Source organism: Convolutriloba macropyga, unplaced genomic scaffold (assembly GCF_964194025.1).
Source record: "Convolutriloba macropyga unplaced genomic scaffold, txConMacr16.3 SCAFFOLD_819, whole genome shotgun sequence".
In the NCBI taxonomy this organism is placed as follows: domain Eukaryota; kingdom Metazoa; phylum Xenacoelomorpha; order Acoela; family Convolutidae; genus Convolutriloba; species Convolutriloba macropyga.
In genome coordinates, this window is record NW_027450758.1 from 29,726 (window position 1) to 52,624 (window position 22,899).

Consider the following 22,899-nt stretch of genomic DNA (forward strand, 5'->3'; position numbering starts at 1 on the left):
ACTTTTAGCTTAGAGTCAGCAAAGAAAGAAACATTCTTCTTTCTCTTTTTATACAGAATTAAAATTTAATATTTCCAGCAATTTTACGCGTTAAGTTTTCGTTTTCTGGCCTTGATACTACTAGATTTACCAATTTCTTTTCATTTTTAGGTTTTGGCCCATTTTTCATGTGTTTGTCTCGTTTGCTTTAAAATTATCTCATTATTGACATTTCACACATTGTCGTTTACAATAAGACACAATTGAACGTATAAAAGTTTTTAAAGGTATAGGTTAAGGTTATAACGGCTTCGACACCCCTTGCTCTAAGAATTTGAATGAACTTTTTAATTTTACCTTTAACTCTAGTTTGTTTTCACTTTGTTTTTTTTTATTCGAATGGAATATCCTGGAAAATGAAAAGTCCCAATGGCTGTATATAGTTCTTGTCTTCATTTGACGTTTTTTTGTTGACGTAAGACATATTATCAATAGGTAGAGGTCTCAAGCGCTTCCATTGGACAAACAAACAAACCTAATTTTTTTCTTTTCTTAGCTAATGGTTTTATAATTTAAAAAAAATGTTTTCGAAAAACACAAAAAGGTTGCCTAATGTTGCTGTTTTTCTCTTTTTTGTATTTTGTTTCGTTTCCTCATTAATCAGAGGTCACATACCACTTTATTGCAGTTCAAGGAAGGCTCATTTGAACATACTTTGGTTGGAAAAATCCGGCTTTACGGCTTCGAACGCCTTTTCACGCAAGTTATACATTAAATTTTGTTTGTTGAATCTATTTGTTGTTCATTTTGTAACCTCATAAAAAATTGAATAATAAAATGGTTCTAACAGGCCTTCCTATAGGCCTTCCTATAAAAACGTATGTGATCCTAAACTTCAATTGCTATCAAATGGTTGTCATTACTTAGCCAAAATAAAAAAATAGCCAAAATTTTATTGCAGTTTTTTTGGTTATTTTGTCTAAAAGTTACCGATCCTTATTGTGAAGTGGTTCCATAATTTTTTCTAGCGAAGTACAAGATATTTATTTAGTTTTAGTTTTATCTGAGTTTATTTTGACTTGTTAATAATTTTTTTTAAATGCGCATAAAATTTTGGATGTTATTAAAATTTGTTGTTATTGTTGTTTGATTTTTGTTGTTCGCCTTGACTGGTTTTTTTAATAATGGTTGATCTCATCAATCTAATGAAAATTTTTTTTGTACTCCACTGAGTTGTTTGCTTTGGAGGCGATCTTTTCGCTCATACACAATCTTTTTGAAAATTTCTGTTCCACAAAAATACAAAAATGTGGATGAGCGGGGCCGGGACTTTATGTGCTAACGCACATTACCTAGCCTCCTTGTTACCATTAATAAAAATATGATTATTATATTTGTAGAAGATAAATTTAGATAAATGTTGAACTGGTCTAAGGATTTCGCAAGTGAGCAAATAACCGCTGAAAGTTCTAAAACTTTTTAGGAAAACACTGAAAATATTTATTATAAACTCGGCAAGTGCTGAAATTGTGTAAAGAAAGTGTTGAAGGCGCAGCAAATGCTGAAATTGATAAAGTTGCGTAAGGCATTGTTATAAAATATACAAATTCAGCTCTGAAAGTGTTGAAAATTGTCAAAGAAAAGGTTCAAAAAATTGAAACAGAAGTCTGAATTGCTGAAACTATACACGTGTCACCACTTCTTATTAGTCAAACAAAAATCATGTATGATGTTACACAAAACATAACGTATTTCCTAGTACGATCCTTGTATGACTTCTAAGAAATTATATATGATCCTTGTATGACTACTAGGAAATCATATATGAACCATGTATGACTACAAAGGTATCATTTATGATCCTAGTTTGAAAACCAAGAATCATACATCTAATTCTCATAAATCTGTTACCACTATGTTTTTTAAATTTTTTCATTCGGCAAGGAATCTATTATGTGATTCCACGACGACATTTTGTGATCCTTCAAAAGACCCACAATATCATTTGCAAAATTGGGCACTCAATTAAAGAGTAAGTCCAAATAGATAACTGACGTTCTGATTTTCTCTGAAGCCAGTTAATACCAAAAAATGCTTATTTGTAAGAAATATTTAAAACAAATTACAGATAGCCACAACTTCGTTTTCTGAAGTTATTTAAATCGAAAAGTTATTCTTTTAGCCCACATAAGGAATCAAATGTGCAATGCGAATGCGATATAATAATTTAATATGTCCCCTCTGACTACACTATACGGGAATCTGTGGAACAATTCAATGTTTTATATGTCATATATGACCTTGTATGATTTCCAAGAAATTTTTTCAACTTCAAAAGAAAATGAAAAATAAACAGTTTTTAGGCTACGAATTTTTTGTATGATCCCTGTATGATTTCTTGGAAATCATATATGATCCTTGTATGACTACTAAGAGATCATAAGAATCATATATGAACTTGTATAATTACTAGGAATCATATATGATCCTTGTATGACTACTAAGAAATCATACAAATCATATATGACCTAGTTTGATTACTAAGAATTGTGTATGATGAGCAACCCAATATATAGGCAGCATGAAACTTCTAAGCTTAAGTACATTAAGTTCTAACGTGTCTTTTTGTGCTTAGGAAAGTTTGGAAAACATAAAATAAAGGTTATTTATTCCTAAAAAAATTTATAAGTGATTAATATTTGGAGGAAAAATGTAACAGAAATTATTCAAAAATTGCCAAATATACTATTTACTACAAAAAACTTCGTAATTTGTGCAAAGTCCGTCCAAAAATGTTGAGGAGGAGGCAGTTGTGCTGCAGATGGAGGCTCAAGAGTGAGCTGAATTGGTAAAGGTTATGAAAGAAATACGCTGAACGTGAGAAAATTGTGTTGGGAAAATGTGGAAACAGCCCGGGTCGAGGTTTTTTGGTGAATTTTCATGAGAAATGCAGTGATTGATGTGAATGCGGTGAAAAAAAAAATAATTCACCGCTTTTAACCGCATTTATTACAAAAATTCACCACCAAATTCACTGCATTTCTTACAAAAATTCACCGCTTAGACTATTATGGCAAATTAATGTAAGAAATGCGGTAAAGGCGGAGAATGCGGTGAAAAACAATAATGGTGGTTTAAAAAAAAATCAGTTGAAGCGCTGACTCAGGTAAGAAAAGTTCAGCAGGGGGAATTGATAGAAGACACGGTGAATTTTCGTAAGAAATGAGGTGAAAAAAAATTTTCACCGCGTATTTCTTACACTTTTTTGCGGTGAATACGGTGAATCCGGTAAACTGTTTGTTTCAGGTGGCGTTCTCGCGTTCTCGGTGGCGGTTAATTATTTTGTTTTTCACCGCTTGATGCGATGAATTATTTTTTTTCGCCGCTTTCTCTCAAGGCGGTGAAAAAAAAATAATTCACTGCGATTCATCGCATTCACCGCAAAAAAGATGTAAGAAATACAAGGAGAAAAAATTTTTTTTCACCGCCAAACCTCGACCCGGGAGTAAAATAAGCACTTAACTTGTGGAAAATTTGCGCGAAAAGCGTGAAAAATATAAAAGATATTTGCCGAATAATAATCCCATCACTATGTAAAAACATTGTAGGATATGCGTTGAGAACAGCTGAAAAAACTTTTCTCATTGGGAAGTTTTGAAATTTTTTTTCTGAATGTGTTTACATTCGCTGAATTTATGTAAAAAACGCTAAAAATTCAGCAATTGAAGGCCAAACAAGGAGGCTCGGTAATGTGAAATGAATTGGTAATAAAACGGAAACGAAAACCTACAAACATGGGAAAATACTCAAAAATCACGATTTTTTTTGAAAAATGGTTGTACCAAGAACAAAGACCAGTTGAAGACAATTAAATTGTCAAAAGCTACCACTAGTTCAATAGATAAGAGATATGACTTGACTAAAGAGATGCTAAGCTACAATTTAACAGAATTGCAATTTGCAAATCTCAAAAATCCGTTGATTTTTTTAAAAAAAAAACAAATGATTTCAAAAGTCATAGCCAACATAAACCTTTTACTAAAAGAATAGAAAAAGTGTTCTTGCAACTTCTTCAAAATCTAATTGCACTTGTCATTAGTGACACTTTTTATAGGACTATAAAACAACATCAATTACAAGTCTCCTTTAAACACCATTTGCGTCTCCTTTAAACATCATAGTTTTTTTGTAAAATTACGATCTCAAAAGGACAGCAAAAAAAACCACAAATATTGAAAAGCTTCTAAGATTTACAAAACTATTTGAAACAATTTTTCTAAGCCCTGAAGGCATCAGTCAAAACGTTGAACCACTTGAAAAACATAGTTTGGGTCAACAAACTATCAAAGAGATCTCTCAATAGAAACACTAAGTTACGAAAATGATACAACATTGTAAAATACGAAAGCAAACGCAAACCAAGACAAAAGAGGATAAGTTGAAGATCGTATTACATTTTTTTGAAAAAATTTAATTTGAAAATTTAAAAGGATCATTGGCTATACGCCGATATCAGTTATTAAGTTCATTTATGTACCTATCGTTGGCCACTGAGAACTTTGGCATACAACAACAAAAATTAGCAACAGGTAAATAACTGTAAAAAATTCTGGAAGAGAACGGTGTCGCAACGCTTAAAACCATATGTTATGAATATAATAAACATGTTCAGTTACAAAATTTGTAAAGATTTTTCAGTAAGAATGATAAGTAATGTGACAAATTACAAATAAACCAAAAAAAGATAGCCAAAATGGGCAATTATGAACAAAAAATCACAAAATTTTTTATGAAAACTCGTAGTACCAAAACCAAGAGAACGATTTCTTTTTAAAAAATCTGCCACGAAGATCACTTTGTATCTTATGTGAAGGTAAGTTTGAATTGTATTTAATTAAAATGAGCTAAAGGTTGACAGAAATAATATAAAAAAATTGACAAGTTCATAAAGTCACCGAAATTTCCTTAAAACAAACACTTTCAATGACATAAGAGACATTGAGACTTAAGAGACATAAGGTAATAACAAAATCAATGGTACCGTTTCACCTAAACCCCTTGAAGAAGCGGATTGGATATTGAATTGTTAGAGTTAGTAAATAGACTGCAAAAAGTATACAAACACATGAAGGCCAAACAAAAGAATTCAGATAAAGTTCACTAAAAACTCATCTTCAAAGCCATTAAAAACATAAGGTTCTTAGAAAATAAACTATATCTTCATTCAACCTCATTGTAACAAAAATATGATCTGACATTAATGAAGCCCTGAATAAAATTTTTGTCATTAATTAACGTTAAAAAAACAAAAGCAAATTATTTTGAAAAAAGGCAGCTCCATTTTCTGATTGTAAGAATCCATGCTATTATCAAACATATCACTGATTTTGCCAAGCTTCCAGCACACCACCCAAGTAATCCATATGTTTGCGAATTAGACCAATTGTTGAGTGAAATATTTCAAAAAATGAGGCATTTTTGTATAATAATCGAGTTAATTTGCACAAAAGACCGGCAAAATTTAATTCCAGAAGAAATTGATAGGGCGTCGAGTTTCAACTCGCTCTTTTTTGGAGTTTAATGAGATTGCGTCCGCGGTCTTTAGGTCTCCACTTTTGGCAAATTTAAACAGAACAGACCCAAAAAGCACATTTTGAGATAATTTGGACGAAAATAGTCTGAGTTTTAAAAAAATTTTTTCAAAACTTTTAGCCAAAGAAACTCTAATCAAACAACTCAGCAAGTTGTTCCTAACTCTAAGTGCAACTTTAACACTCTGCTGTTAAAAATTGAAACCTATGTTGAATTAATTTAGCAAAATTGTGCCTGAAAATATCTGAACAAAAACTGTCAAATATTCACAAAACTTTAAACCTCGATCGATCCCTGTAGAAAAGCAAAATTTGATATTTTTATCTCCACAATCTAGGATGAACTTACTTTTTAATGATATCACTCACAACTCTCTACGATGAATATTTCGATCAGCCAAAATTGACTGAACATAAAAGAACCCATTTGAGTATATATTCCTCTCTAACCACTAAAGTGGGGGTCTGTACAACAAAAATTGTATTTAATTTCCAGTTTACTATGGCATACAAGAGTAGGATATCAATTTAAATCTAACATATTTAATCAACAAGTTTTTAGAACAATTGAAGAAAATTTGGTCAAAATTAACGGAAAATTGTGAAAAAAACAACGGATTTCACTCTACTTTTCTCAAACCTCGATAACTCCCTGTCAAAAACAAAAATAAAAAATTTTTGTTGTTCCATATTCTACGCTGGACGAGCTTTCTAATGATACCAGTCTCAACTCTCTACGATCTATATATCGATCGGCCAAAATTGTCTGAACAAAAAAAACCCATTTGAGTATATAGTTCCTCCCCCACAAGTGGGTCGGAACAATTATGTAAGGTTTCTCTGTTTATCATATAGTTTTTGATAAAACCCTTACACGGTGACAAAATAATATAGATGTTTTTCGTTTGTGCCCCCCCCCCCCCCAAGTACGTTATGGGGGGGGGCACAAACGAAAAACATCTATATTTTTTACCCAGTTACAGAGCACCCAGTTACAGAGCACGTGTCACTACACAGTAAATCGTTATGTAAAAATATGGCACGTTCATCTGGGAGGTGCAAATAATATTCACCCACTGAGTTGGGGGGAGGGGCACAAACGGAAAAGATCCAAAAATATCTTCAAAGAAACTGATAACTGATACTGTTGTTGAAGTTGTTTATTCCAGAACTCATGTAATCGCCATCAGCATTTTGAATATAGCCCAGCTCAGCAAACACGAATCCCACTATACATCTCTGTTGCTCACTACCTCCATAGTTGTCATCGCACACCACAACCACCTGAAAAATTAAATATTATATCTGCAGAAATTCTGGTCATGAAATTTTAGAAACCAAGCTGAAGACCCAGCAAAATTTGAAAAAAAACGTCTTTTTTAACCAGAACACGTGTGTTCAGATCCCGAATCCAATCAGCAATCTTGATTTCGAAAATTTCCTTAGCCTTCTTGCTCTTAGAATTTACTCTTAATAGAATATCCTGCGTTATCTGATCTTAGTCCCATTTAATCTTAATAGCAATGGTCGGTGGCTAATCAGAATGGCGTTTCAGATGGTTTGTTCATTCAGTGTCCTTTTTAATGTATTTTTTAATAAAAAAGTGACGTTTTAAGCAAAACATTTATTTAAGACTTAATTCAAATTGGAACAATTGCTGTCTTAAGTTTGAAAAGATGCATTTTATAAAGCCGGATGTGAAAAATGCTTGCACGATAGCACACACTAGGCAAAATGAGAGAAGAGATCGACCCGAATGAACTTGCCAAAATATTGCAAGATAGAAATTCTTTCGTCTTAAGACATGCTGCAAACTGAGCATCGCGTCTTATCCCCGCATGCGTTAGTACAATAATTTGTCACTCAAACTTTTAAATAATCTCTCAGAACTACTTCACACGAAGTCATGATGGCTTGTTAAGATTAATATAGTTATTCAAAGATTGAATGCGGGTGAAATGTCACCCATTTGCCTGCTCAAATTCGCTGTTTCACAACCATACATTAAAAAATCTATATCAAAGTTTAACCGAATTGCCCAGGTTTAGGTCCAGACCCAAATTGAGCTATGATCAGACTATGCAGACTGAAATGACCTCTGATCAGACCTTCCATACCAAAATGATCTCTGATCAGACTTTCCAGACCAAAATGTCCTCTGATCAGACCGAACCCAGACCACTGTCCAGACTATAGTACGCTTATGATCAGACCCAAATTCAGACCATTGTCCAGACTATAAACAGACTATGGTCAGACCATCTTCAGACCAAGGTCCAGACTCAATTTCAGACCATTGCCTAGATCTTAATCAGACTATGACAAGACTCAAGTGCGCTCAAAATAGTCTGATCAGAGAAAGATTTTAATTATGAACAAATCTTTTAATTTTGCTATAATATATTCATTTCATAAAAACTGGTGTTTGCGGTATTAAAATAATCTAAGGAAAAGCCAATTCTGAAAATACTGCTAATGAAAACGAAACCTATCTGTTGAGAAAAAATTTTATTTACCATACCCCTTAGCTCATATTTCTGACTCAATGGATGAACTTAGACAGCTTTCCACAAGAAACGTCGTGGTCTTCAGTTAACCAAAATTTCCTCTTGAGGGGCCGGTCTTTGCTATCAGCTGGACTCCTTGTTTCTGATCACTTTAGATGAGTCTCTGATCGGAACGCTGCTTTATTGTTGCCTCTTGGCAGAGCCAACATCCCTCAATAAAAAAATAACAAAAAAATGAAAAAATAATGCACTCGAAATCAGACCTTCCAGACCGAATTGACCTCTGATCAGACCGAACCCAGACCATGGTCCAGGCTATGAAGACTGTGATCAGACCTTCCAGACCGAATTGACCTATGATCAAACCGAACCCAGACCATGGTCCAGACTAAAAAGACTATGATCAGACCTTCTAGACCGAATTGACCTCTGATCAGACCGAACCCAGACCACGGTCCAGACTAAAAAGACTATGATCAGACCTTCTAGACCGAATTGACTTCTGATCAGACCGAACCCAGACCATGGTCCAGACTAAAAAGACTATGATCAGACCTTCTAGACCGAATTGACCTCTGATCAGACCGAACCCAGACCATGGTCCAGACTAAAAAGACTATGATCAGACCTTCTAGACCGAATTGACCTCTGATCAGACCGAACCCAGACCATGGTCCAGACTAAAAAGACTATGATCAGACCATCCACACTGAATTGACCTCTGATCAGACGGAAATCAGACCATGGTCCAGACTATTGTGCGCTCGAACCGCTTTCCAGACCCTGTAATTTCGGTCTGGGAACACAGGGGTGTGCGCTCGATTGGGTCTGATCATAGCTCAATTTGGGTCTGGACCAAAACCTGGGTGGGTTTAAGAAGATTACCTGGAAAGTGTTTGTCTTCGGAGGGTTGCTTGTTAAGTCTCCTACATCTTTCCAGGTCACAACGATTCCAAATGAGCCGGTGAAATTCGGATCATCAAGTTTCACAGAGAAGTCATCCAAATCTTGGTTTGTCAATTTACGGAACCAAATTCTTGCAGACGATGCGGCACCACTAGGCGGGAAAAGACACTCAATCAGTGCAGCTGCAAAAGTTAGCTCGGTTAGGTTCCAAAAGTCGGTTGGCTTAGTGGGAAAAGTCGAAGAGGCGTCACATGGAAAAGTTATGAAACCACAACATATACAGAATGTTTGCAAGAGAGAGCCAGTGAAGGTCACTGGTCTGTCGAATGAGAGTTGACCAGAACAGGCGCCATTTGAAGAAAGAACATCCGTATCTCCGTGTTCTGCATCCCGGGTCGAGATACGACCGGATATAAGCGAGTAATTTTATTAAAAACGAGCTTAATGTGTGCAAATTACGTAATAATTTGCCTGTTTATGAAGAAATTAGGTAATAATTTTGCTCGATTTGTGAAAATTATGTGAGAAATGTGCCTAATGTGCTGAAACTCTAATTGCAATTGCCTAATATGCTCTACAAATTTTTCAAATCTCGTTGACGCACTTTCCACGACAAATCAACTCATTTTTCAGAACGTCGGTTACAAAATTGCACCACTTCAAAAATATTTGAAAACCAACGAATTCGGCGAATTTCCTGCGCATTTTTAAAGCATTAATTTTATCGTACATTCTAAAAATTTAATCTCAAACAAAAACACAAAGCTCAGAAACTTATTCAAATAACGAGCAGTTTTCAAGTATTAAGGCAGACATTCTTTGGACTCTTTTAAAGCCTTAAGGATTAAAGAAAGGGGGCTACTCTTTTCCGTGCGCGATGTAGACCTACCTAAATCTAACTGACTAACCGACTCTTGAAAAAACTAAAGAAGGACTTCAATAATAATGGCAGAGTATATAAAGTACGCCGAGTCAGACATATACATATGATGTACAAATATCAGAAGACTGACTAGAACGGCGTAAAATGCCTTATTCGAAATAGAATAGAGTCTTTTGAGTCTGTGATTGGTGGATAATACATATAACAGAGTTTCATCTGCTGCAGTTTCATCAATGTTCGAGCAAACTTGATTAAATATTACATTGTCCTAAATCTGGCCCCACTTCTTCATTTTCATTTATATGTAAGTCCACGTCTTGGCAACTTTTGGCGTATGTTTTCTTGTCTATCAAGTCATTCAAAAATTGCAGGCCGTATTTTAGTTTGGTAAAAATTTCATCCTTTTTTTTGTTTTTTGCCTGAATATACTCTCTTACTAACTCCTTTTTATGCTTCAATTGAACTTTTTTATTATCGAAGAAAATTTAAATTTTTGCGTAGTTTTACAAAATTGTTTTTTAAACCTCACAATGCAAAATTAATGCGTCATGTATTTCATACAACCAGTTTATATACCTTTTTAGACCGATTGTTCAAAAATTTTGTTACAATGGTGGCTAAAAATTTTAAAATCGAAAATTTCAACCCAAGCATGAAGCTTTCCAAATCAAACCATAACTGAACCCATTCTGGGTTGAAGTTTATATCAAATTTAAATTGAAATGGACAAGTTTATTGGAGTTTTTAGCGTAAAATCTAAAAGGAAATGTTTTCTTTTCAATGATTTCATTAGGCCATTCGGAAATAAAATTTGAAAAGTTCTTCCTAATCAAATCAAATAAAGCTGTATATGGAAGTTTTCTTGTCATTCAAGCTTAAAAGAGTGACACATATTATGCTAGCTTGACCAAAAAAATTCAATTTACATTTTCCAAACCTCGATGAAAGTCAATTTTTTTAAAAAACTAACATAAATTCTATTATTGTCGAGGAGTTGCTTAAAACAAACAGTAACTGATAAAGATTTTTATCGACGATACGTATCAAAAATTTTAAATTTGTTCTATTAATAAACCAGAAATTTTTTAATTTATCTTGTATAAGATAAATGGAAATTATTTTTCTGAAAAAATAAACAGTTTTTTTTTTCAAGATTTGACAGTTGTTCAATTTATTAAATGCAATAACAAAATAAAAAAAGCATCCATCTGAAATGGCGTGCCCACAAAATCTCTGCAGTAAACAAACAGGCGGCTGAAAACCCAAGCACTTCTTTATAAAATCACCAGAAGAAAACAAGAAAAAATTTCAGATATCGACCAAACATGCCATTCACATTCACTCACTTTGTCATAATGTTTTCCTCATCCTTTTGTTTTGTAGGTAGCTCGGTCAACATTAAAGAACTAAACACTAGGCTTTTTCGCTGTCGTTTTCTGTAATGCATAAATGATGCATGATAGTCTTACTATAAACTACATGTAATATTGGCTACGTATTATTCAAGAATTAAGTCTGTTACGTGACCAAGACTTGACCAAGTCTTGAACAAGTCTTGAACAAGTCTTGGACAAGTCTTGGCAGATCTTGGCAATCCTTAAAACTTTTAAGCAAGACGTAATTTGCACTGAAATGAGAAAAACTTTACATTTTTTCCTTGAGGATATTTATCGTGATAGTTTGTTCATTAAAAAATGACCAAAAATTAGAGCATCAGTAAAACATAGTTTCAATATTCAAAAAAATATATTGAAACTATGTTATATTGATGCTCATGATAAAGAAATAGCTCAAAAACAATGCATAATTTATTCACGAAATACAATAAAAAGTGTTGCACACTGCGCAAAAATAAAAATTGGCTACAAAATCTAGGATGAGCGAGAAAAACGTTTGGAATCACGTAGGAAATTTTGTAGGAAAAGTGTTGAAAATAATGTAAGAAAAGACCTGAAAAATGTAGAAAATACGTAAGAGATCCGCCTACAGCGGCGGTATTGTGTCAAAAAACATTTAATTTTGATAAGAAATGCACTGACGATCGCTGGAAATAGAAGTAATTTTTAACGAGAAAATTTGTACGGATGAACCCACTTTATAAGCTGACAAAAGCTTAAATTATCTACGAAACGCGTTGAAATTTAGTAAATAGTTATTCTTACATAGTTTTTGGAAAAATGTTCGACCCGGGCCGTAATTAACGAAGTCGCGCTGAGAGAAATTGACTACAGATGTGGTTGTTGCTAAATCCCTGAGAGTTGATTGAGCTGTTCTAGTAGGATCTGCGGTGCCAGAAGTTGATGAAGTCGAAGAGGTTGTCGGAGTTGATGATGTTGTTGACGACGCTGTTGAAGATGTTGTTGACGATGTCGGATTAGCTGACGATGTTGTTGATGACCTTCTGGACGATGTCGTTGACGATGTTGTCGAAGTTGTTGATGATGTTTTTGACGACGTTGTTGAATATCTCATTGACGATGTTGTCGAAGTTGTTGATGATGTTGTTGACGACGTTGTTGAATATCTCATTGACGATGTTGTCGGAGTAGTTGATGATGTTGTTGACGACTTTGTTGAATATGTCGTCGACGATGTTGCCGGATTAGTTGACGATGTTGTTAACGATGTCGTCGACGATGTTGCCGGATTAGTTGACGATGTCGTCGGATTTGTTGAAGATGTCGTCGATGAAGTTGTTGACGACGATGTCGGTGATGTCGTCGATGAAGTTGTTGTCGAAGTTGATGACGACGTGGTCGGTTTAGTTGACGAAGTTGTTGACGATGTCGTTGATGATGTTGTCGAAGTAGTTGACGATGTTGTCGAAGTAGTTGACGATGTCGTCGGAGAAGTTGACGACGTTGTTGACGGTGTTGTAGGTTGATTGAGACAGAAAAGTGGTGTTAATGGTACAATGTTTCCACTTAAACTTTGATCAAGTTCATGAATTATTATGGTTCCCTCCGCTCCCTCTGGAGCGTCAAGCCAGAGTGATTCTACGTCGGCTGTTCCAGACTTATCAATCTCAAAACTACCTGGAACAAAATTTTGTCAATAACTTGATGCCAGTATCAAGCATAAATCCATAAAATTTTTTAAAAATTTTGATTCCAGTTCTTTCAACTGGCAATAAAAATGATATTGTAATTGCGAGCAAGAGCCAAAAAACATTGACTTCACTGTCGAAAAATAGTGATCAGCTGTTGACAAGTCTTCAAAGGCAGGTTTTAAAATGCCAGATCACCGAAGTGCCAGATTTAGAATGCCAAAATATTCTATTCGCAGCGCCAGATCTTCAGGTGAACACAAAGTAAAGTCGTGGTTTTGTGTTCAGGTGAACTCAAGAAAGACGTGGTTTTGTTGATTTTTTATTAGGTTAATGAACATTTCTTGTAGAAAATAAAAAAATTGAAAAACTCGATACGGCCTTATATGGAGCGGTACTAAGATTTGTATTTTTTTCGGAGTTGTGAATCTCGTAGCCAGCATTAAAAAGCTTTCAAAAGCAGTTTTAATGCGTCACACTTTTTAACATCATTTTTAGCAGCTTAGAATTGAGAAGCCAGGCATTGCATTTGTTTTTTACGGTGCCGTAAAAAACTTAATACGGCAGTATATCATGCAGTACTACGTTCATAATTTTTCCACGGCACTGTATACGTCCTATTAAGTTTTCGAAGTTTTGTCTAAGGTGGCTAACCTGCCCCCCCCCCCCAGATGAACGTGCCATTTTTTAAACTAAGATTTATTTGATGACACCTGTTCTGTAACTGGGGGTACATAGCGTACAAGGAGTGTAGGGGGGGGGGGGGGGTCACAAGATATCCCAATTTTGTTTATTATGCAACTTACATCCATTGGGAAGGCTGACCCCAATTCTTGTGTAGTCTGTCCCATCAAAAATTTCACCTGCGGAACCTTGGAGAAAACTGAATTTAAGCCGGCACGTTAGAACTCCCCCAAACTGGTCTGATAGACATCCAAGAGCAATGCGGGAATATTGAGGTGCAATTCCAAAGACGTATGTCCATTGCACGAAAAACCCTCTGTCCATCATCAGACCCGGGAACTCGTCTTCCAGTGCCCCAACCGACAGGACGTCAAAAGAAGTGGATCTAATAAATGCATTAGTAGCATCTTGCAATGCTGCCGCTATTATTGGCGATCGGGCAACTCGGAAGAAGTCGGCAGCGCTCGTCAAGTTCTCGGCATCATCGGAGTCGCCGAAACCAAGAGTAATATAGCCATTTTGACATAGTCGGATGCTGTAAAAATCAAAACAGTTTCAAATTGATCGAAGAAGAAGAAATAAACGGCCAACAGTTTAATATTTAAAAAAAGTCGTTAACAGATTTAACGTCTGAATTGTTCCGCCCTCTAAAAGTCTTTTGTGCCCCCAGTTGTAAATTTCGTGTTGTTATTTTGAACGTTACTTAGTCAAAAACAGCACGTGCGTTTGGGGTGTAGAAGTTATAAACCCGTATAACCTGCCGGGGGTAGGAGTTACAGTAGAGATCCTAGATTTTTTTTTGCTAAAGCGTCATTATATGAACTATAGTATTTTTTTAACCAAAAATGCAAACACGCCAATCTGAAATTCATGCAACGCAAACATTGCAAAATATAATTGATACCCAGGTTGAGGTGCCATCCGGAAGTGACCTCTGATCAGACCTTGCCAGACGAAAGTAACCTCCTCTGATCAGACCACCCCAGACCAAAGTGTCCACTGATCAGACTAAAGTGTGCTTGAAAGACCGTGTGCACTCGGAGTGCGCTCAAAGTTGTCTCTGATCAGACCTTGACAGACGGAAATGACTTCTGATCAGACCGAAATCAGACCATTGTCCAGAAGATTATGCGAACATGGGCCCAGAACAAACCCAGACCATTGTCCAGACGATTTTGCGTTGAAAAATACTCCTGATTAGATTATTGTGCGCTCGAAATCGCCTCTGATCAGACTCAATTGCGTTCAAATTAGTCTGATCAGTGGATAGTTTTTACTATGAACGAATCTCTTTAATTTTTCTATAACATATTCAATTAATTAAAATTGATGTTTGCAGTATTATTATCATCTGAGGAAAAGCCGATTCTAAAACTATTCCTAATGGAATTAAAAACCAACTATTGAGAAAAGAATTATTTAGCTAACCATTAGTGCATATTTCTGACTCAATGGATGAACTTATACAGCTCTCCAAAGGAAACGTCGTGGTCTTCAGTTAATCAAAAGTTCCTCTGAAGGGGACCAAAATTTGTTATCAGCTGGACCTTATAGCTCTGATCAGAGGAAGCAGACTCTAGACATCTCTAATTTTTAAAAAATATAAAAAACAGAAAGAAAAAAATGCGCTCAAAATCTTCTCTGATAAGACTAATTTGCGCTTGAATCCGCCTCTGAAAAGACCAACCCAGACGGAAATGCCCTCTGGTCAGACTATTAACATCCGGAGGTGACCTCCGATCAGAGCACCCCCAGACCGAAGTGACCTCTGATCACACATAAGCGCGCTCGAACCAAATTCCAGACTCTGTAATTTTGGTCTGGAAACACGCGTTGGACATGGGTCTGATCAGAGGTCACCCCCGTCTGGCACCTCAACTGGGTAGGTTAAGCGGGTTAATTAAGACTGGTTGAAGTCAGAACTGATAAAATTAACTAGGTTAGGACAGCTCGTATTAAAACCAACAAGCTATTAATAAAAATCTTTACAAATCAATATGTCAGCTTATCAATCTTATTGCTGAGTACTAAGTTAGAAAATCTCCTCTAAATTTTGCACAAAAAATTTTTGGGATGTGTCCTGATTAACGAAAAAAAATCATTTTATCTTAGAACCCGTCTGTCTGGGGTCACTACAATTTCCCTCCTAAAATCTTTTTAAATAGAAAGAAATACCAAATTCTAAAAATGCAGAGCAAAGCTTATTCTATAGCTTCTTAAAAACACAACCAAACAGTTACTAACTCCAGCATTAGAAACAAATGTTCTTGCTCAGGGTTGTTTCAAATGCTAATTTCCTACTACGTTTGTGTTTTTTAACCTAGTCAAGACAAACGTAAAAACATTGTTTTAAACATTGTTTGCTTCTTCAAGTATTAGATGTGTTCTTAAATATATCTGGTACTTTTATTTTCAGAGTGACTAGTATTTTTTGTATATTTGATTTAAAAGACGCAACAAAATGACGGAGGCTTTAAAAGAAAATTTAGAAAGAGGTTTGCATGTTCCGTATGAGATAAGTTTTAAACGAACATCAGGAGATATAGAATTTATTCTGTGCAAAAGTATCAGAAAACAGAAGAACAACTTACCTGACGAACTCGATAAGTAATTCGATAAGAAACTATTGTTACATCGATAAGTAAAAGCGACTAAAATAAACTGGATTCTTTTTTTTTGCGCTATCATTAACTTATTAACCTCAGATTAATCCATTATCAATCAGATGTCAGAAGTTAAAATTACGCACACAGAAAAAATCTGATTATAACATCGACTCACCACAAACAGATGAACTCGATTGTATCATGGGCCTTTATGACATTTAAGGAAAATTGAAAATCATGTCGAGGATTGGAAATCAAGATCTATTCACGTGCTAATGGAAAAAAATTACCTAGCTAATCTAAATTTACTCTTTTTCTTTTTGCATACATTAGCACGATAACAACGATAAAAAATTTTACATATTCCTAATTCCAATTTTAATTGAGAACTCAATTTATTAAAGTTTTGTGATCCGTGTTATCAACCATGACAATATTGTCCAGATCATCGAGTGACCAACAAAACACCAGGATCTGCAGAATGCCGAAACCTGTACCGCGTGAATGATGTCATTTGTCGCGCAGCGAAGAAAAAGGAGAAAATCAACGTCTATGTTACTACAATGGACATACAGGTGATTGTGAGCATGTGCGGGTAGGAGAAGATTCTTAAACTCACGAAGCTAATGAGTCCAAAGAATTAATTAGACAAAACATTTAAAGAAATTCAAAAAACGATTCGAAATTAAAATTCTTCAAAGTAGAGAGTAATAACAACAGAAGGGACTGACTTTCAGTCAATTTGCCTTGCATCACAACTTGGACTACTAGACGGCATTAAAGCAAAACTAGCAATATCCACTCAAGAAATGAGTGAGAGGTTACAGATGAAAATTCTATTGACTGGTTTTTGCAATTTGTTCATCAGGTATAAAAACTTTTACTGCGAAAGAAGAGTTTGGGTATCACTTCTGAAGGACACTTAAAAACACAAGAAAAATTTAGCTAACAAGAGCAACCATTTTGCGCTAGATGTAGAGGTGAATGGGAGATCTTGTTCAGCGCCGAATAAAAGGTGGGACCATTTTCTAAAATTTGTAGTACAATAAACCGTACAATAAACTAAATAAAAATTGTGGACAAGAAAACGACATTTTAGAACATGTTTCGCCAAAAACGGAGACGGGAATGTTCTATTCAAAAGATTATACCTTTAGAATGTCTGCAACATTGGAATAAATATGAAAGAATAAAAGCAAAAATCCAAGTAGATATAGGTGCCGATAGCACAGAGATTGCTCCTGAAACATACACTGAGATTGGTACAACTCAGTTTAATGATAAATTATGACGTCTAGAATCTTATAATTGTCATCAATGGACGCTTCTGCGGTCATCTACTTTTGTCGTTGCTTCAAGCGGAAGCGTGAATTACAAAGTCATCCAGTAGTTAGCCCACCTGATTGTTAAATCAAATTACTTGTACAAGACCTCCTAGCCAGGCACGGCTTGCACAACATCGCAAGCAAAGACTTTTTTGCAGTGAAAGTTCTTAAAACTCAGATGAAGAAAATAAAAGACCACGACCAATGCTGTGTAAAGCCGGGGAATACATCTACCTCTTCGATACATGTTCACAGAGAAGCTTGAACAGGAAATAAACAGGGCATCTTGGAGCCCACAAAAAGTCACGAATGCATCACCATGGTGTGAAAGGTAATAGAAAAAGGAAAATTGAGACTTTGCGTGGACTTTAAAGTGGTTATAGACGGCAAAGTCATGGATGAGGACTGCCCAAAATTAGACATGGAGACGAAATTCCATAGATTTAATGAAACATCCTACTTTAGAGAAGTTGACCTTTTAGAAGCTTACTATCAAATCGAACTGAAGTAATATGAAAAAAACGTATGCACAATCAAAAAATCTCATTGAATGTTGCAACTGTGCCGACTACCTCGTGGATTGAAAGTCTCTCCATCAATCATCCGGAGATGTATCGAATCAAAGCTCAAAGGATCAGGTGAATGGTGATTTTTCCGGACGATACGTTGGTCTATAGAACTACTAAAGATCAATCGACAAACAAATGCTTGCAGTCAACAGTCAACTACATGAGAACAGAATACGAGAATTTTTAGTCAGAAAAAATTAGTTCGAAACCGGTCAACTGGGTTAGTTTTTGTGGGATATTCCATTTGTGATGGCAAAGCAGAACCAGATCCCAAGACCGTGAAAATTTTTTAATTGCTAAATCACCAATTAAAAATAAACAATACGAACTGATTTTTTTGCCCGGGAATTTTACAGGAAAAAGGAATCCCAGTTCAGCAACCAGAGGGTTAACCCTGAATGCCATCAAAATAGCAACTTCTCATAAGGCAAGACGGAACAATTATCACTCGCAGGCAAAAATGGTATTTGTGCGAACCCCTTTGTACAGCCTTATATTTTGCAATAATGGGCCGCAGTTACTACAGATCCCTTTAAAAACATTTCTTGGTGTTCGTTCACAAAAAAGACATCCAGTAATATACTTCTTTAAAGAATTGACTTCCGAGAAATAAAAATAAGCAAACATAGAAGAACTGACAATTGACTTTCAGATCCTAATATTGCGACAAACTCCTCTTGTAAGATGATTCAGGCTACAACCAGATCACTAATCGCTGCAGTATTTCTTTGCGACAGACGAGATGATCCGAAGTCCTTGTCAACTAGAATCATAAAAGGGCAGTAGCTCTGAGGCACTTTGATATGGAGCTGAAGTACACACAAAGAGAGTAGACACATCTCGGTGACGCTTTGAGCAGAATAGATTTTGAAGGAAACGAAACTGACAATGATAGAGCTGGTGTTGCTTTCAAAAACTCATACATCGCTCAGACTGATTTGGTGACGTTAACAGAAATCAGAATAGAGACCGGAAAAACCGGTCTAATTCATGAAAAAAGGAAAGAATCAAATGTGGAAATTGAAAACTTTTTGCGGAAGCGAATAAAAGATTCGAACTAAAGAAGGACGCATTGACCATACACAATGGATTTATTTTTTCCCTTTCAATCCAACCATATTAGAAAAACTGATATTAGCAAAAACGCTTAAGATACATTCCGGGAGGAATGCAACCAAAGCATACGTCAGAAGGACAATATGATGGCCTGGTATTGCCCAAGACGTTCAACAATCTCCACGTGACCAGATATCGACGTTTGCGAACGGCTTTACAAAGACTGGGGTTATAATGATCATCAAGGCAATATTTTTTTGTTTGTTGACTCAGGCTCAGATTGAGTAGAAGTTTTCCCTGTGGTTGATGAAACATCAGAAACTGTTAAAATATATCTTAGTCAATTGTTCGCAAGATTTGGAATAGGTAACAATCTGGTAACTGACAATGGTCTTGAAAATGAAAGCGATAGTCTTAATGGAAAGCAACGGTGGGAACCACTGGGAGCTGAGAAAATGATTCACCTGTATATTATTAAGAGATAAGAGAGTTTCAACCACAACGTGTCGTTTGGGGCGTTCCTATATAGGGCACTGATGACACATCGCAACACTTCACAAAACGAGGGGGCTGACTTCCGATCTAATTACTTCTGGGACGCACAGTTAGAATAACAGCAATTGCAGATTTCGTCTTGTGCGAACCCATTCTATTCAATGACAATGAGAAAACAAAGACAGTTCCTGCGACTCTAATAATCAAAAGGGGTTTTATTAAATTTTCCATACAGCCTGAAAACTCAAATCGAATTATTCTAGCCAGACCAGAATAAAAAAGTTGAGAAATGAACCACCAGTGGAGGAGACCACTTCTTAACCGAAGTCTCAATCTCAGAACACAGTCTTTGGATCTTCATATAAATAAGAAGGCTCTGCAGCAAAAGAAACTGCAGAGCAACAACAAGCTGAACCATCGGATCTTCCATGAACATCAAAAAAAATAGAATGTTTTCTGATGGATTGGGAAAATCTCTCCGCAGAAAATTACTTCAAAAAGTGGGAGAATGTTATGGTTTCGAAAGAACATCAAGGACCTTGTAGTTTATTGTGTTGTTAAAAAGACAGAAATCAAAGGAAGAACTTAACTGACGAACTCTATTACTTTGTCAATAAGTAATAGCTACTAAACAAAACTTGAAATTTCTCCTGACGCTATCTTCATCTCAATGACCTCAGATTCAATTATTTTAAGTTACATGTTGGAAATTAAATTTTCCTAGCTTTATAAAACTGTGTCTAATATTCAGCGGCCTCCACTTGATCCTAACATTCAACGGATGTACTGAATTGTATCAGGGCCTGTATGAATTCTCACAAATTTAGAAAATCATGTCCAGGACTGGGAACCAAATTCTATCCACATACCAATCAAGTAAAATATTTTCAGCTAATCTAAGTATTCTCCGTATATTTTCGCATGGATAAGCATTATAAATAAGATATGAGTTGGTAGATTTCAACTTCCAATTTTAAATCAAAATGCAGCTTATTGATTACTTTTGACCCTTGATACCTACTTTTGAAACGAAATGTAACGACTATTCGCCATTTTTAAAACCGAATAGTAACCACCAATCAAAATCAGAATCAGGTTTCCTAATTTTAAAACCAATCATAAGAAAGCTTTTTTTTTTCATTTAAAACGCAAGTATTTGGCAGTTTCTTACTTTTAAACCCCAAAACCCCAAATTTTAAAAATCCGACTTTTTAAATCAAACATAAATTTACGTTTTCCTGCTTTTTAAACCAAAAATAACAATGGTTTCCTATTTTTGAGCCCAAATTTAATGACCTTTCTATCCTCTTATAACTAAGTATAACGAAAGCTTTCTGCCATTACCGTCGATATTTAAAAAATTACGTTAGCCGTTTACGTCATTTTTTCCAAAGACTGCAAAAGATGCCCAAAATCTTTGCTATTTTAAATAGGCAATAGTTTTTGGAGTAAATACAAAAAAATACAGAAAAACAAACCTGTTGTATTGGTTACCCGCAACCCAAAAGAACCAGTTCAAATTTATCGTTTCACTTGAGCACGGTGTTAAACTGTTCACAAGGAAAGAGTTTGGGTTGTCCGTAGAGATTACCAAGAAGGGCAAGGCAAGAGAAATCAAAATAAACAAAATCATTTTTGAAGACAACTGTTATAAATGCCAGAGCCAAATGGTTTAAGATGGAGCTTTCGAGGGCTTTCGCAGCGCACAACTGATAAACAACGATTTGCGTTCTTTTGTGTCTGCTAAATTAAAGCGCTTAAAATTTTTCAATTAACTCCGTTGAATCTTAGACTAATTTCAAAAGTTATTGAGTACAAATTAATAATTAGATAAGGCTGAGATAGTTTTTAATTTTCTAATTGATTGAAAAAATAAAACACTTGGAGACTGTTTTGGGCTGTTGGCAAAATTAATACTTAGAATAATATATTGTTTTCAGAATAAGGAGAAAAAACGCAACTACTCAACAAATAGTTTAGTTCTACAAATAAATTTCGGTTTCGAGCGACTGTTCTGTAAGAAGAGCAAAACTCTTCGTCGAGAGGTGTCTGATGATCAGGAGGTATTCCAAAAACTATTGCCTATCCGAAACAACGAATATTTTGGGCTCCTTTTGTAACCTTTCGAACAAAAATGACGAAAATGACATACCCTAAAGGTTTATTCTAGGAAACTAGTTTATTAAATTGATTTTTTTCGAACATTTATCTATGTTTTTGCACGTTGATTTTGAACATTGACTAAGGACTTTAACAGTAGCTTAGTTAGCTAGTCCTATAATCGCATGCCCAGCCTTTTTCCTATGACTCAAAACAGAAAAGTTGACTTGTCTTTGGTTTCCTCGGAAAGTTTTCAAAAAGGAAAAACTATACCTTTCGAAATTATCCAAGAACTTTGATCGGCGACGTTATTCATGTGGGAGAGTTTTAACTCTGGGGTAAATATAACTTTGAGTTGTTAAATCAGATTAAATACAAAAACCGGAATACTCTGGAAACAATATGCCGTAACAACTCTTAGCTGGGAAAATTTAGAATCGGTACGGGCAGTAACAATGCGAAAAGCTTACCCCATCAATTTGGACGTTTGAAAGCACAAAAACAAAATTAACAAAACAACGTCTTTTTGAATCAAATGTTAAACTTTTACCCATTTTATTTAGAAAATTTAAAAGAGAGTATGAAAAAAGTGTTGTTGCTGAAAAAGAAGCATTTGAGGAGTTGTTCAATAAATTAACCACCGCATAATAAGTATTTATCAAAAAAAATTGCAACCTAGTTCTGACAATGTGGAAACGTGTTGAATAAAATTGGTAATAGTTTAACATTTGATTTAAAAAGATGTTTCTTTGTCAATTTTGTTTTTGTGCTTTCGAACTTCCAAATTAATGTTTTAAGATTTTCGCATAGTTACTGCCCTTACAGAGTCTACATTTTTCCAAGCTAAGTGTTGTTACGACATTTTGTTTCCAAAGTATTCCGATTTTTTTAGTATAATCAGTTTTAACAACTCAAAGTTATATTTACAAGAGTTAAAACTCTCCCACATGAATAACGACGCCGATCAAATTTCTTGGATAATTTCGAAAGGTATGATTTTTCCTTTTTTTTGAAAAGTTTTCGAGGAAACCAAAAACAAGTCAATTTTTCTGCTTCGAGTCGTAGGAAAAAAGCTGGGCATGCGATTATAGGACTAGCTAACTAAGCTACTGTTAATGTCCTTAGTCAATAATTATAATCAACCTGCAAAAA

General features: G+C 35.2%; 1 protein-coding gene across 2 annotated transcripts in view; it reads right to left on the bottom strand.

The window, feature by feature from the left end:
• The window catches only part of LOC142356133 (uncharacterized), a 34,219-nt gene extending 12,857 nt beyond the window's left edge, over positions 1-21,362 (bottom strand). For both annotated transcript variants that reach the window (XM_075408096.1, XM_075408095.1), the window contains exons 1-5: positions 21,126-21,362; positions 13,719-14,131; positions 12,053-12,901; positions 8,963-9,366; positions 6,716-6,854 (exon numbers count right to left, since the gene is read on the bottom strand). In XM_075408096.1, the coding sequence (XP_075264211.1) occupies positions 6,716-6,854; positions 8,963-9,366; positions 12,053-12,901; positions 13,719-14,131; positions 21,126-21,280 (1,960 nt within the window). In that variant the 5' untranslated portion in view covers positions 21,281-21,362. The remainder of the gene's footprint in view (positions 1-6,715; positions 6,855-8,962; positions 9,367-12,052; positions 12,902-13,718; positions 14,132-21,125) is intronic.
• Between the last annotated feature and the right edge of the window lie 1,537 nt (positions 21,363-22,899).